This window comes from Hirundo rustica, chromosome 10 (assembly GCF_015227805.2).
Source record: "Hirundo rustica isolate bHirRus1 chromosome 10, bHirRus1.pri.v3, whole genome shotgun sequence".
Taxonomy (NCBI): Eukaryota; Metazoa; Chordata; class Aves; order Passeriformes; family Hirundinidae; genus Hirundo; species Hirundo rustica.
Window position 1 is genome coordinate 21,826,603 of NC_053459.1, and position 16,545 is coordinate 21,843,147.

The following is a 16,545-nucleotide window of genomic DNA, read 5'->3' on the forward strand; positions in this document are numbered from 1 at the left end:
CCACTAGGAGAAGAATGCGTTGCTCCTGGAGGGAGTCCAGAGGAAGCAAAGGAGAGGGTCCTCTGCTCTGGAGACAGGCTGAGAGGTTGTTCAGCCTAGAGAAAGCAAGGCTCCAGGGAAACCTTAGAGCCCCCTCCAATGCTCAAAGGTGTCTCCAAGAGAGCCGGCGGAGGACTTCGACAAGGATGACCGAACAAGAAAGTATGGCTTTAAATTTAAAGAGAGAACGTTTAGATTGGCTATTAGGAAGAAATTCTTCCCAGTGACAGTGATGAGGCCCCGACACACATTAACCAGAGAAGCTGTGGCTGCCCCATCCCTGGAAGTGTTCCAGACTCACCAGGTTGGACAGGGCTTGGAGCACCTGCTCTAGTGGAAGGTGTCCGTGCCTATGGCTGGGGTTGGAGGTGGATGGCATCTGAGGCCCTTCCATTCCCAACCATTCTGCAACTGTCCTTGTTCTAAGGCTGAAAGAAACAGATGACAATAGTGGTAGTTCTTAGGATGCTGTCCACCCATGGACCAAGCTCTCCATCTGAGCTGTTACATAAAACCGAACCCACCCATCCCAGTATTAGGAAAAACAGCACCAGACACATCTATGGGCCTTTACAATCCGTTCACACGACTCCTCTGCTGTTGTGGTTGATGCCAACCCAGTTTGGGAGGTGACAGAAAATTCAGGACTTTAATACAAATCCACGGCAAAAGCAGCACACTGCCCTTTAGCAGCAGGCACAGAGCTGAAGGGCAACAGGAGCTGTTCAGAGGCAATGGCAGTGTGTTCCTTATAACAACTGCTGACCAAAGCGTTTTCCCTGGGAATTCTGAAGACTCCCTGCAATGTGCACTGCCCACAAGACAATGTGTTCATTTCAGGCGAAGCTTTTATTCCCTTTTATCAAATGGCTGAGATATTTTTAAGGAAAGTAACATGAAAGATGTGTTACAGCTACGGAGGTGAAGCAGGGTGATTACCAAGAGGTATTTTTTTAAAGCTGCAAATCATAAGCCACCTTATCACCGCAAGGAGTATTAGCTCCCAGTTTTGCCTTTTTAACATCCATAGCTTTTTTGACAGCACACATTTGTTGCCCAGGACTTCCTGAACAGATTGATGCTTCCAGCAGTCCTAAGAAAACGACAACCTTTGGTTTCTTCAATTCTGGTAAAACAATTCCTTTTCCCCACTGCCTCCTCCAGTCAGCATCACATCTGGGTGCTTGTAGTGGAGCATCATGGAGTTCGGCTTTTTGTTACATGAGATCTGCACTTTCCAGTCAACACACTTGGTTCTTCCTGGTGCCTGTGATATTTATATTGTGATATAAATAAATAACTGATTATTTACTGTTTACCTTCATTATGGTTACAAAGTACAATTTTTTGTCATGCTACCTGCCTTTCCTGCAGGGGTTGAGGGGTTTTTTTAAGTCAGAAACAAGTTATTTCCTCCACCTAGCATCCTCAAGAGTCTTAAATCCCATTTGTACAACAGGATGTACCTTGGTGAATCTCAGCTCACTCTTACGTTGATCAAGACTTCCTCCTCTGAATTATGTCATCTTTTATAGAAATGAGGCATCCTCATTACACCTGTGGAATTGTCACTACTTGTCACAGGCATCCCACCCATGCTCAGTGCGGCTGCATCACCTGTCAACAGTTTAAGCTCATCTCTAATGCCTTGGCAGGTATTTGAGTTTTGTTAGACACTTCCTGAGTCTCTTTTCTTTGCAAAGAACTTAGCTGTCCCAACTAGCTGTAAGATATCTGGCAATTTCCCCCCTTCTTAGAACCAAAGAATCATTTAGGCTGGAAAAGACCTCTGAGATCATCGATTCCCAACTTTTGATCAATCCCCACCTTCTCAACCAGAACAGAGCACGGAGTGTCATGTCCAGTTGTTCCTTGAACACCTCCAGGGATGGGGACTCCACCACCTCTCTGTGCAGTTTGCATCAAATGGACTTCCATTCCAAATGGAATTCCAAAAGTCCATTCTGGGATCCCCTTGTGTAGCCCCCACATCCCTGACCCTTCCATGGGGATCCCCCAACCTGGCTCCTGTGGTGATTGCCTAAGGAATATCAGAATCATCAAGTCTAGCTTTTAACCTTCCACAGAACATCTCTGAGAGCCACACCATGTGCCTGAATGCGTTGTCCAGACACTTGGGACTCTCTCAGGCATAGTAGTCACCGAGGATTTAGCCTGAAGACCCCTCCTATAGTAATCCAGATACAGGCTTCCTGTATTTATAGTACAAAGATTTGTAGGTGCGTATGTATCAGGTGCTAAAACAATGAAGCATGATGCAAGAGAGACCGGAGGTAATTACTTTAACTCATATTCACACAGTGCTTGGAGCTGGTGAGTGGCAGGAAGGGTGGAAGAAAGCAAGCGGAGCCTCAGAAAAGAAAGCTGAGATGCTTTCCATCCATAGGATGGATGCAGTGGCGAGTGTCTAAGCAACAGCTGCTAAATGTAGGAGGCACTTGAAAGAGACTCCCTGTTTTGTTACAAATAGAAACCGATATGTTATTTGCACTGAAAGCATCGCATATTTCAATCCCCCGGCCCCGCCGCGGGTCTCCCTCAGCCCCGGCCCCTCACGGGTGCCGCCAACATGGCGGCGGCTCCCGTCACGTGCGCGGCGGCGGCCGCGCCCCGCGCGCGCGCGGCACCTCCCCCGTGAGGGAGGCGAGAAAATGGCGGCGGCGGCAGCGGCGCCTTGAGCGGCGCGTCTCAGGCGAGTGTCCCGGCGGGGCGCGCGGAGCGCGGGCAGCGGCAGCCGCGGGGCCCCGGCCGGGCGGCGGGGGCGGGGAACCCGCGCCCTGACCGCGCCCCGGCGCCGGGCCGGCCCCTCCCGCCCGCCCGCCTTTGCTCTCCTGAGGGGGCGGTGGCGGGGCCGGGCTGGGCGAGGCGGGGGCTGAGGGTGGGTCAGCCTGGCCTGGGAGGGGGCGGCCGGCGAGGGGACACCGGGGCCCCTCAGCGCGGGGCCGGAGCTCCGCGTGCTGTGGGGTGTATTCCCACAGAGCATGCCTTCGTTATTGTTGTTATTTTATTATTGTTTCGGAGCCCTCTGTCAAATACCGAAATGCCTGTAGGGGATAGGCTTGGAGGAAATTTTCCTTTAGTTTGGGTTTTTTTGTGATTTTTTTTCCCCTTGGAGTTGCGGGGAGAGGTTGTCAATTGAAAAAAAAAAAAAAAAGAAAAGAAAAAAGAATAAACCATGTGGTTGTGGATGGTTGTGGTTGTGGGTTGTCAGCAGGGTTTGCTATTACCATGGTATTTACCGAAACTTTCCAAAGCGTGAGTAATGGCATTCGTGTGCTCACTGTGAGGGTAGTTTGTTAATTGGTATAGAATAGCAGGTACTTTTTTAGTTCAGGTGGTTGCTTTGACTAAGAAAGATAAAGAAACCAAACTTTGGAATATTTACCTTATGCACAATGTAACTTGAAGTTATGTGGTGTCTTGTACTGTTACTGCTTGAATAAATAGATATTTTCAATACAGTTTTGTTTTGTTCTGCTTTGTATTTTGGGCTCACTTAAATGCATAGTGGTTGTTTCAAGTGAGTGTGTTTTCTAAAATTTACTTTGCATTACGGAGATTGTTTTGAGTTAAAGTTGCTCAGGGAGCATCATTGCAAGGTCTTCACCATTAAACAAAATTAATTTTCTTACAAGTTAGCATCTGATGCCTGTGTGAAGTGAGGTGTCAGAGGAGAGATGGAGATGCTGAGCAAAGATTTAGGAGCTCCTTACTGTACGTCCTTTTTTCATTGTACATCCTTTATTCATTGTACATCATTTGTGAGAACAACCTGAGCAACGACAGTATTATTTCTGGAATAATTATGGGCGAAGGGATTAACAGCTCTCATGGAGTAAACTTGCGATGGAATAGTTACTAACTGGGATATGTTGCACATCTTGCTTATAACACATCAAAAGTGTGGCTGAGAATGAAGGAAATGAGATATCTAATGTTTAAAGCCAATTTAACTGGTTGCATAACTCTGCAAAAACTAGCTATACAAGTTGTAGGTGTAAATATTTTGAGGTGCTTTTAATGCCCACTGAAGGAGACAAGATTTTATTTTTAAGATATTCATTATGTGAAATTAATGTAAAGTGGTTTTAGATACGATGCTGGGTTTATTCCAGTTGGAGCGGGAACCATGTGTGCCCTGATGTAGGTACAAAAGTGGCATCAGTAATGCACAACAGACCTGCATTTTTAACTAATCATATTTTATCTTCAGTTCTAAAAGCAGGGATCTCTGCTTTTAAAGCATCCTTGATTGCCATGAATTTTCTTTGATGGCAGAGTCCATGCAAGTGTCCAATACAAGGGTAGGCAGGAGGTCTTTAGGTGACCATGTATGTTTTACAGTTTAGTTGTTGCAGGTTGCCAGGAACTGCAGCATCACGTGCAGCCTTCTGCAGAGTAGTTGTGTTTTGGGAGGTGAGGGTGACAGCCTGGCAGTGTCCTGTTCTGCTTCCAGCTGTGTGAGTAGAAACTCCTGATTACATTCCCATTGGATGCAGCATCCAATGGGCGGTTTGTTAAGAACTTGGCAAAGCTGCTTTTTTTTCTAGTACGTTGCAGCTCTCTGATTATTTCTCTGAGCCCCTCTTTATGGTAAGAACGAAACACATCTTCTCAGCCCTCCCTTTTTCTGGCATCCTTTGGAAAGCAATAATCAGCTACTACGCGATTGCCTGTTAATCGTAATACAAAGACTGAAAAAGAAACTGCACTAAACACCCCCATAAACATATACTGAGGTTTGTGATTCATTTCAGTTATGAAGATGACATTTTGTGCTCTGCAACAGAGGGAAGTCACATAAGGCTGGGGAGGATCATTTGAGGTGCTTAAATGGCTAGTTTCTTCTTTGGTTCTTGCTGTATTGTGTGAGGTCTTACTGTTAAAAGGGCTTTTTCCTGTATCCTTTCCCTCTCTCCCCAAACAGCATTTCACTGCTGATTTCTGCCAAGAGCAGGCTTTGCTCAGTCTCTGGGGTCAGCCAGCATTTTCAGTCCTGGGCTGTGGGGGTGAGGGAGGTGGTGCTGGTCCTGTGTAGCTGGCTGGGAACCTTTTATGTATTCCTAAATCGGTTCTTTACTGCTACTTTTGATGGGTCTTAGAAGAATATAACTACATCTCTCAAGAGATTGCATCAAGTAATAGCAAATGCTACAAACTAAGATTAGATATTAAGAAATTCTTTACTATAGGGTTGGTGAGGCCCTGGCACAGGTTTCCCATAGAGACTGTGGCTGCCCCATCTCTGCCAGTGTTCAAGGCCAGGTTGGATGGGCCTTGAAGCAAGCTGGTGTATTGAAAGGTGACTCTGCCTTGGCAGGGGGTGGGATGAGATGGTCTTTAAGGTCCTTCCAACCCAAACTATTCCATGATTCTGTGAAACTTACCTTTTGTAAAGCATCCATTCTTCTGTCTCAGCAAAACATATTTTTTTTGCATTAAAATCGGCGTGTTCTGGCCTTGCTTGTGAACCACTTTTGTGTCACTCCTGCCAGGCTGGACAAAGGCTGCACAGCTATGGAGAATGAACCCAACACAACGACGTGTTCTGCATCCACAACCACCGTCACCACCACCTCCACTTCCCGCACGCCGCTGCCCCAGATCTCTGTCTACAGCGGCTCTGACAGACATGCTGTCCAGGTACTGGCCTCTGGGGGCTTCCTCCCTGTCCTGTACAGAGCTCTAAACACAGGCACTCTGCAGTACTTTACACAGGATTAACCTTTCATTCTTAACTGCTGTTGTCTTTCTCAGTAGCTGGACTGCTGGTTTTCAGGAGGTGTTTACTGGAGGGTCTCAGACCACTTAAGGGTAGTTCAGGGTAGGCCTGTCTCCCAGATAAGGAAGGGGGAAATGCTATAATAGAAGGTTTGGTTAGTTCACCGTTCGCTGAGGGTGCAGATTATTAACATAAACCTTTGCAAAATAAAGCTGTTTGTTTGACTGACATTGGAGGGATCCAAGGTATTTGTGTGGGTGTGAGTGCTGCTTGGGATCCAGCCCCCTCTTGCTGTTCTCAAAATTAGGTCTCCTTGAACTCTGTATAGTCCATTTTGTCGTGTTTGGTAATTGGGTTTCTCACACACTACTCTGATCTCTCAAAAAGCAGAGGATGATGTAGGATGTGTTGACAAGCAGCTGAGAGGCTGGGATGATATGTTGGGGGTGACGCTGTATTGTCAGGCTGTCCTTGAGAACGGGAATATATTGATGTTGACAACACTCTGTGACTTGTTCAAGAACAGTGAGGGAGCAAGTTCAGTGTTACGTAATTGGCGTGAAAAAAATTTATTTGGTTGTATTTCCTTGTAAGGGTAAACTTCAACATCATGTCAGCATGGTGCGTGCTTTGTAATTGTAATTAATTACCTACTGATTCATCACAGGTTATTCAGCAGGCCTTGCATCGTCCTCCTAGCTCAGCTGCTCAGTACCTCCAGCAGATGTATGCAGCCCAACAGCAGCATCTAATGCTGCAGACTGCTGCTCTGCAGCAGCAGCACTTAAGCAGTACCCAATTTCAGAGTCTGGCAACTGTTCCACAGGTGAGAGTGAAGACTGCTGAAAAAAGAATTGTGTATTATGTAGAGCAGGGCTGCAGTCATTGTGAAACGTAATAACAGCTTAAGTGCCTGAGCTTAATGCCCCCTGATAATTCACTTTTATATTCTAATGATGTTGTTATTTTAAATTGTATCATCCTCCAAACTGTTTGGAGGATTTTGTCCAGTGGTATAGATGCTCCAGTAGGCAACCATTCCATGCTTTATTGCATACATTATAATACATCATGTAAATCATCAAGCAGTAATAAAATAAATATTAAAAACAGATTACTTCAATCTTCATCCCATGATTTTCTCTAAAAGTTGGTGGGGGAAGCAATGAATGGCATTGTATCTTAGTGAAATAAAAAACAGTGAACGTCTGGCATCTTAGTGTGTTTTGCCTCACATCTGGCTGCATTATAAGTAATGGCAAAATTAAATTTCAACCCTGAGTGTGAAAATGTAGGAGGTAAATGACATTTCATATCTGAAACATAGTTTTTAACATCAGTGCTCACTGGAGGAGACCCATTTTGAATTAAAGCAGTGACAAGATTTCCTTTGACCTCCGTTGGCCTTAGATTGAGAATGTGATCTTTCAGAGAGAGGTGTCTGTTAATGATTTTACACAAGGAAGTGCTAAATAGAGTTAAAGCCCTCAGGGATATGGCTGTTTGATGTCAGAACTAGACTGACTCACTTTTGCTCCTGGCTTTTTCTTCTGTACTTTTTCCATTGGATTGTGGTAATATGTTGATTTGTCTTTTTTTTTGTTGTGATGGTTTTCTTGTGGATATACAGTTACTGAGACAGAGCAAAGAAAATCCGGTTGGGAAAGGCTGAGAAGTTGTGGTTCTGTTCCTACAGAAACCTAAATCACTGTCCCTGATGCTCACCTGAAGGGCTGGAATAGCAGCCTGGGATAGACACTAGATGTGCATACATAAGTTACTATTCCAGAATTTGAGGCTGTTCTTTACAGCATTTATAAAGTTTGTTTTATTTTTTAGAAGATTCTAATCACAATAAAATTATGACGTGAGTTTTAATAATGACAGTTTTTTATGATATCTCATTTTAAGTTCTGAGCACCATAGGCAGTGAGGTGATCAATTAGCTCCATCATTAGCAATTTGGCAGACTTTACCTCTGATCATTTTTCTTCAGGTCTTGATCTGAAAGAATTATACCTGAAATTTGGTAGGACTTCAAGGAATTTAGCACTTTGCAGGCAGCATTCCATAGTGCAGAGTGCCCTTTGCTGGAAAACTATTTCCACCGAGTAAAGCACCTTACTGGGAACTCAGAGAAAGATAAAGGCAGAGAGGGCTGTTTCTGATGGTTTATGCAATAAAATGAACATCACTTAAGCACTTTCTGATTTCACTATTTGACACATATTCTTGCTATTTAGGCAAGCCTGTCAGGTGGGAGGCAATGTACTTCCCCCACTGGGAGTGTCACTCAGCAGTCGAGCATGTCGCAGACCTCGGTACGTAACTGCACCAAGCCCTCCCTCCATTCCCAACCCTGCTTGGTTGTTCTGTGGCTCTAGGGAAAACCAGGGAATGTTACCAGCCTTTCAGGTTGTATTGTTAAAATTAATACTACAGACACAGTGAACAGTAGTATGGCGACTCTGTAGTAAGTGCTGGGTGCTGTGTGTGATTGCTGGTGGCCAGTGTTGGCTTCTCCAGTCCCAGACCCCTCTTGGTGCTCTGAGGAGCAGCTGCTCGCTCCACAAGCACCAGTGGCTGTTCAGACTCCTGCAGAAATCACTCCCTGAGCTCTCATCTCTTACATGATTTCTTACTGGATTTTCTACGTCAGTTTCTTTATTCAGGGCACTACCATAGGTGAAAATCATAATTGTGTATCAGGGACTAAATAGCACAAAATCTAAAGGATCCAAGTCAATGCTCGTATATATTTATGAAACTGATTAAATGTTTATAGCAGTCATTCTTTTATTGATTATCATCTTTTATCATTCATCTTTTTTGCAGTTTCACTTCCCATATTTTAGGCATGTGCTCAGGTTTCAGTTGTGAGCGGCTCTGTGTTCAGTTCATGCTGTATTTCTTTAAGTGCCATTGTCAGACATGCACAGTCTCTTCTGTACAGTTTTACAGTTGTCTGAAGTAGGATTTGTTAGTCCTGCAGACATCCTGCTTATTAATCACACCCTCAAGCTGTTCATGACTCCAGTGCATAGCTTCAGTGATTTAAGTGTGTATTTTTTTAAGCTCTCATAGCTTGGCTTACAGTTGTTAGAAGTAAAACCATTTATTCATTAAATTTCTGAGGGAAAGTCTATTAAGATGTCTGATGTTAAACTAACATCATAATTGGTCTGGGGTTTTCCAAGGAAATCTTTTAAGTAAGTGATGAAAAAAGAGCTGGGCACTTAACTCTGTTAGACTGGTTAAAGAAAAAAAAGAAAAAGCAAAGACACAACAGCTTCCTTTTTTTTCAAAGAAAATGCTAGAGTGGTTCTTGAGGAGCATTTAATATGAAATTGGAGAATGTTTTAGTCTTCAGTAATTTTTCAGTGTGCATATGTGAAATGAGGATTGAAAGTCCATTAAGTGGTGGCACAAAGAAGTGTCCTGATCAGGTTGCATAATAGGAGAGACTGGTCCATGCAGTTAATATAAGCATTTGAAGATATTAAATATTGAAGTTCAGGTGTTTTTCCTAAAGTATTGAAATCTCATTCTACATATTTAGTAAATGTGTATTTCTATGAGGCATATTTTTGAGACTTCATATCATTGTTTATACTCTTAACTGCTAATTTTTATTTCCTGCAAAGTTGTTGCTTGCAGTTTAAGAATAAAAATATGCAGTCTTGCCAGAATCCAATTTTGTGATGATTGGCTCAATATATCTTCTGATATCTTCACAGTTCAGAGATTCCAACTGCCCCTGCCATTTTTGTCAAGGGCTTTTCTGGCTTTAGACCCTAGGGTGATGGAATTTCCATGACAGAAGCAATATTTTTGTTTCCTTAGATTAACCTCTCCACCTCTCCTACACCTGCACAGATAATAAGCCGTTCTCAGACCTCCAACACCACCAGCAGCAGCATCACCCAACAGACGATGTTGCTGGGCAGCACCTCTCCCACCCTGAGTGCCAGCCAGGCTCAAATGTATCTGCGAGCTCAGATGGTAGGTTTTGATTACAGTCCTTGCAATTTTTGGCTTTGGTCTGTCCCTATTGGAAGATCTAAGCTCTCTTTCTTAAATATATTGTTTTTTATTTTCACTAATTTGTAGTATTGAAGGAAAAGTCCTCTTAAGTGCTTGTATGAAAGTTCCTTGATGTGTTTATTAATCTCAAAGATTTTTCTCAATGTGTGGAACAAATATATTATTATATTTGGTTTACATGATTCTTTTCTTTGTTTCTATTCTCCATTATTTTCTTTCTCTACTAAGATTACCATGATCAATGGTTCTTTAAATAAATTAATTTATAAGTAAAAAAGTAAATCATGCAAGCTGTACATAAGTACATGTAAGTTATGTATCTCTTTAAGATATTGCATTTCTTTCACAGATTTTAAAAATTTCAGTCTGTTACTGTGTATTTTTTTCTTGCTTAACAGCTTATTTTTACTCCTGCGACCACTGTGGCTGCTGTCCAGTCTGACATTCCTGTTGTCTCCTCATCCACCTCATCTTCCTGTCAGTCTGCAGCTACTCAGGTGAGCTTGTGTAAACTTACTAAAAGTCTGCTCCATCGAGTGGGACAAAACTGAAAAATAAAGAAATGTGCTTTAGTTTTTCTTGCTTTACTTTCACCCCAGACCAGAGAGCAGATGAGCTGCTGGTGTGGCTCTGCCAAGCTGCAGCTGTGTCACCTTACCTGTGAAGGTGTGCTGAAGGATTTGCCCTCACTGGGGCAGGATGGCAGCAAATGCCTCCTGCCTGCCAGTGACGAAGCAAGCACTGTTGTCTTGGGTTTGAATGCGCCCTGTGGTGACACACAGAGCAGTGAGAAGTGAACTGTAAACTGGCTGTTCACCACACAGGTATTAACTGTTGAGTGAGGAAGGGATTATCAAAATAGGGAGCAGTGATAATAGTTAGTCCTCATTTTCATGTAAAGATGATGTAAATCAGTGCTACAAGGGTAGGCATTATCCTTGAAAATGACATTTTAGCTTAGCACGTAGGATTGGAGATCTGGGATCGTTATGTACAGAATCTGGGTGTGGTATAACTGACTTCAGTGAAAATGATCCCTGAGTGATTTACATTTCAGAAAGCAAACCTTTTGTTTCACGTGACATTGGAGGTGTCATGATGAGAAGGGAGGTTAATATTGGTTAATTTGGAAGTTAATCTATAAACAAAGGTCTCGGTGTTAGCACACAGACAGCAGAGAAGACTCTGGTCCCACTGACCACCCAAGTTTATGTCGGTGTCTGGAAGATCACTCACAGACCACTGCACTTCCTCAGTGTCTGTAAAAATAAAATTGCCTTTGCTTAAGATGCCTTGTGTCACTTACTTTGAGGGCACAATAAAAGAGAAAAATGAAACTTCTAATTCAAATTAATTAACAGTTTCCATTTCTTTTAAAAATCCAATAAGGGGAAAAAAGACTTCTGTATTTATCACTGAAGTAATAAAGATGCCTATCCTTCTCTAAATTTTATGGCTTTAAAGATACTTTGATATGCAGATTTTTAGTTTCTTGGGATCACAACCATTACAAAATGTAATTTTTTTGCTGTTTTTGCCTGATATTTATCATAGCTATTTATAGTGTTTAGATCTTTTCATGTTTTGCTCATTTCCCAGGTTCAGAACTTGACGTTGCGCAGTCAGAAGCTGGGTGTGTTGTCAAGTTCGCAGAATGGCCCACCAAAGAGCAGCAGTCAAACTCAGTCCCTGTGCGCCAGTAAAGCTGTCAGCAGCTCCAAGGGCAGCCAGCCAGATCCCTCAGAAAGCAATAGGAAAGGCGAGAGCCCCGCTCCGGAGTGTCGGAGCACGCCGGTCACACGGACATCCAGCATACACCACTTAATTACACCAGGTGGGATCAATGTGGAGCTGTAGGAAACTCGTTAGTATATCACAGCTCTGTCCGAGTTCAGTGCTCTCTATGGTATTATAGACAATTCCACATGAACAGAGTTCAAATTTTATTAGTAAATTCACTTATTTGTTTGTTATTGGATGTTGCACAGGATTTTGATTAAGCAGAGGCAGGAATGTTCTTAAATCACAATAGAAGCGCAATATAGGAACTGCAATACCCTGTTGAGTCACAGCACAAACATGATTCTCATTCCTGGTCTCTCTGTATGTTTGTTGTCAGGACGTGCCATCCCATCTCTGGGCAGCAAAATGTGGGCTGAAACCACCTCAAATACCTCATTCCCATCTAAATGCATTTTATTCGTAGTTTGTTTCTTTTTTCTGTGTTGTCTGTGTCATGAGAATGTTCTTATATCAAGTACCTTTATAAACCCATAGGTAACAATGCTCAGAATGTTAGTATTTTGTACAGAGATAAATCAAAATAGCCTGCACTTGGTTAGAGAGGCACTTGAACTGCATGCAGCATATTTGCATCTTAGCTTTCTTACTTTGAAAAAGTGATGGTAGTCTAGACAACTGATCTGAATTCTGTGGAATGTAGCTTGGCTCAATGACAGCTTTTAGAGAAAGAGTGGGACTTGGAGGCAGACATTCTGGAGGTGTTGAGCCCTAATGCTCTCAGAACTCACATTGGTAAGAAAAATCCCCTATCCTTAGTAGCAGAACAAATCAAAAAACCTACATAAATGAGTTGTTTCCCAAGTGGACAAGACAAAGCAGGAAGAGGTTTGCGTGTGGAGGAAAGTGTGTGTGCTGTAAGAAATGACTGGTGAGTCACTGGTTCACTTCAAGGTGATGTGATTCCTCTGAAAGCTGTGCTGCTTTTAGGTTTGTGCCTCTCAGTTGCTGTGTTCAAGGTCAGGCAAATGCTTTCAGTGGTTTAAATTTATACTAAACTCTTGGAATTTGATTTAGTCTCTTAACATGATAGTATCTAAAGTTTAACTTAACAGTTATCAGCAAATCCTGTTGTGCTTATCATTTCTCTTCCAGTCTGTTTCAAAGCAAAGGTTAAATCCATTTAAAGTTGTGTGAAATTCTTAAATAAGGCTGGGTCAGCAATAATCTTAGACATAGCAGCAAAAAGATAAGATTTAGATACTTCTTTATAGAAAGTATGTATATGTAAAAAGCATGGCCATATTAATTTATTCACTGCTGCATTTTGCTTTGGAAATTGATATACTCCCCTAATAAATCGTTTTTGTGTTCTCTGTGCTGTCAAAGAAGACGTTTTAAAACAAATATTGGAAGTGTTAAAAACATTGTGCTGATCTTTAAAGTGAGAATTTTGAGGTATTTTATAATATTTTCAGAACTTGAAGAAATAAGTACTAATTGTCCCTTTTTTACCCTTCCCTCACAGCTTCATATTCTCCATTACAACCTCATTCTCTAGTAAAACATCAGCAGATCCCACTTCATTCGCCACCTCCAAAGATTTCCCATCATCAGCTGATCCTGCAGCAGCAGCAGCAAGTCCAGCCGATTGCACTTCAGACTCCTCCGGGCCCGGAACCTCCTCCATCCCAGCACTGTCTGCCCCTCCCCAGCCATGCGCTGCCTCCTGCTCCCGGCGGCGTCCAGTCCCACTGCTCCCCTCTCCACATCCACCCTCCGCCTCTCACGCTCTCTCCTACCCCATCCCAGTCCGCTCAGCAGTCAGTGGTGGTGTCCCCTCCGCCGTCGCACTCCCCGAGTCAGTCACCCACCATAATTATTCACCCTCAAGCCCTTATCCAGTCGCAGGCCAGCTCCCTGGTGCCGGCGGCTCTGCAGCCCGAGCCGGCCGCTGCGCAGGCGGCTGCCGCCAGCCCCGTGCGGCCACCGCAGCCGCTCGGCCTCGGCCCGCACCTGCCGCTCCCGCCCTCGTCCGCCGTGCACATCGGGGCCGTGGAGCCGCCCGCCTTGGTTTCCCCGGGCCAGCAGCTCGTGTCCTCCGCGCCGCACCAGCAGTACCCGGCCCTGCAATCCGCTCCCATCCCTCTGGCGGCTCCGCCTCAGCTCTCGGCGTCCTCAACCCAGATTCAACCGCTACCCCTGCAGTCCGTGCAGTCTTTACAAGTGCAGCCTGAAATTCTGTCCCAGGGCCAGGTTTTGGTTCAAAACACTTTGGTTTCTGAGGAAGAGCTTCCTGCTGCAGAGGCTTTGGTCCAGCTGCCATTTCAAACTCTTCCACCGCCACAGACCGTCGCGGTAAATCTGCAGGTGCAGCCGTCAGTTCCGATTGAAACTCCAGTGGTGAGTGATAACATTGCGTCCTTTATTCTTTCCCTGGTGTGAGTCTGGGCCATTGACTTCAAAGGGACCTAAATCAGGTGTTAGACAGAGGACAAGAAACCTATTGAATACAGAACTGAGCTTTAAGAAAACGACAGGCATTTTTCTTCTGTTTCATGTTTTGGTTTGGGGTTTTTTTTGTTGGCTTTTTGTAATGGATCATCAGTCAAGAATATCGACCAGGAATCGTGACAGTGTAAATTTAAGACCTAAAATCTTGTTTCTTAATAAAATGACAATGTATTTGAAGTTTAAAAAAAAAGTAAGTAAATATATGACAATGCTTACATAAAGAATTTTGGTAAATGTGACGTGAGGACTGTAAACTTTTACCTCAGCACAAATAGATTTTGATTACGAGCACAATCTCTACTAGGTGAAAGGTGTATATCAGGTTATTAAGATTATAGGTTTCTGGATAATTACTTTTGTATTAACATTAAAAATGTCCTCTTCATAAAAGAACAGGAGAATTTTGATGCTGTTTTGGCAATTCCCATCACCACCATTTATTTGGTTCAGCGTTTGTCTCAGATGTCTGTAGTTGGTAATTGAAGGTTTTGCCTTCAATCACTGGATTAAAATCAGGAAAATAAAATGATATGCAAATAAGGGTGACATTTAAGGTGGCATTGGGTTTTAGTAGTAAAATGCTAATGAGATTAAGTTGAGCAAAAGAATCAGCAGCTCTTGTAGGCTTTTTTGAGGCTATCAACAGGTTAAGGAAGGAGGTGTGCTGTTAATTTTCAATTTATTTTAAGAGGGTAATAATCTCAACTTTGGTACTTCATGGAGAAATTGGGCAAAAGAATAGGATCCAGGTTTGCTTTTGACAGTGTTTTACATTTTAATCCGCTAAACTGACTGTCAGGAATTTATGTAAATTTATTTCAATACTTTTGAGGGAAAGACCTTAAAATCTCTCATAACCACTAGTGCTTGATAGTCTTGGTGTACTCTTCTGAAGTACTCAGCTTGATTATACTGCTGTATAAGATAAAACAATTTGCAGACTTGTCATTAAACTTGCATTTTGCAGATGTATTTAAATAACATCAAATTTATGTGTAAATACAAGTAACAGTAAGCTGTGCACATAAGATACTGAATAAGTCAAGTTCTCTGCTTGGCTCTGGTTGGAGAACTGTGCTTCTTTGTGTTGCTGTTTGTAACAATACTTTGATTTTACTGTCATAGATATTGTGATGTCCTGAGTTCATTGTTTGGTATGCATTTTGGGAACTAGTATTTTATTAATAGATTAACGTATTTGAACTTGTAATTTATTTTTAAAACTGTATTTATGCAACTCTTTTAAGGTGTTAAGGTAGAATGGAAATCTCTCTAAAGCAATAGTTTGTTGGATGCAGATTTACCAAGTGGAGAATGTGTGTGAAGAGGAGATGCCCGAGGACTCAGATTGTGTCCACTTGGCAAGGACACCTACACCACCCACCTTGTCCCCACCAGCCATAACCTTGGGCAATGGAGAGGCTCTCAATTCAGAAGATCCTTTGTCAGGTGAGGACAAATGCCAGACTAGGATAGCTTTTGGTTTTGTGATTTGTGTAGGTAATTAATGGCCAACTACGTTAGTGGTTAGCAGGTACTGAGTAAAGGAAAATGTTTGCATAAGGAGGGTGTGTTTGTGGAATAGTCTGTTGGGATAAACCATCTTGGTTTAAAAGTGGGATCTATAAAGCCTAGGGAAGAGCCTGTGTTAGGGGTTGATGGGTACAGAGATGGGTCTTGGGGATTTATCTCCTCTTACTTCCAGATTCTGAGCCAATGGTTGGCCATAAGTGATAAAACATAACATGTTTTGTTATTTTTTGCAGAACATGGGGGCCTGCCTTCAGTGACATCATCAGTCAGTGCCTCAGTAATTAAATCTCCATCTGATCCTTCCCATGCCTCTATTCCACCACCACCTCTTTTGCTTCCAGCAGCAACGACAAGAAGCAACAGCACATCCATGCCCAATAGCATTCCCAGCCTGGAAAATAAACCTCCACAGGCTATTGTTAAACCCCAGATCCTCACCCACGTCATCGAAGGCTTTGTGATTCAGGAGGGCTTGGAGCCATTCCCTGTAAGTCTGAGAGCTGCTAGGAATATTTTTACTACTTGTCTTTGAAATTAAGTCTTTGTAAGAATGATGTTATTTGTGGCTAGTAGATATTTAGATCTTGAATTATATTTTCAGATGTTGGTTTTGACCTTTTCTCCACTGATCTCTCACTTGAGTAGTAGGCTATATTTGGAGATCACTACAGAGAGTGGGTTTAGGCTACCATTTGGAATAAATCTTTTACATTTGTCTGCCTCCTAGATCCCTCAATTTAAGTGATACCTTAATTTAAACCTCAGAGCTGAGTCTGTGTTAAAATTCTAAAATGCTACAATTTGTTGTTTCAAGCGCTGGCAAGCTCTTAACTGGGCTAGGTGTAATCAGTGCTGTGTCTGGTAAGAATTACTGTGGAAAATTTTAAATCACAAACTGATAATTTAAAACCTGTCTTACTAATTTAATGTGC

General features: G+C 42.9%; 1 protein-coding gene across 6 annotated transcripts in view; it reads left to right on the forward strand.

Moving 5' to 3' along the window:
- Positions 1 to 2,699: 2,699 nt before the first annotated feature.
- Positions 2,700 to 16,545, forward strand: part of PHC3 (polyhomeotic homolog 3) — a 29,064-nt gene continuing 15,218 nt past the window's right edge. Inside the window, exons 1-10 of one of the 6 annotated variants that reach the window (XM_040074039.1) lie at positions 2,700 to 2,752; positions 5,556 to 5,703; positions 6,450 to 6,608; positions 8,026 to 8,103; positions 9,626 to 9,784; positions 10,225 to 10,323; positions 11,426 to 11,660; positions 13,095 to 13,969; positions 15,379 to 15,529; positions 15,847 to 16,100. In XM_040074039.1, coding sequence (XP_039929973.1) covers positions 5,578 to 5,703; positions 6,450 to 6,608; positions 8,026 to 8,103; positions 9,626 to 9,784; positions 10,225 to 10,323; positions 11,426 to 11,660; positions 13,095 to 13,969; positions 15,379 to 15,529; positions 15,847 to 16,100 — 2,136 coding nt within the window. In that variant the 5' untranslated portion in view covers positions 2,700 to 2,752; positions 5,556 to 5,577. The remainder of the gene's footprint in view (positions 2,753 to 5,555; positions 5,704 to 6,449; positions 6,609 to 8,025; positions 8,104 to 9,625; positions 9,785 to 10,224; positions 10,324 to 11,425; positions 11,661 to 13,094; positions 13,970 to 15,378; positions 15,530 to 15,846; positions 16,101 to 16,545) is intronic. The other 5 variants (XM_040074040.1, XM_040074041.1, XM_040074042.1 and 2 more) reach the window with 5 other exon arrangements.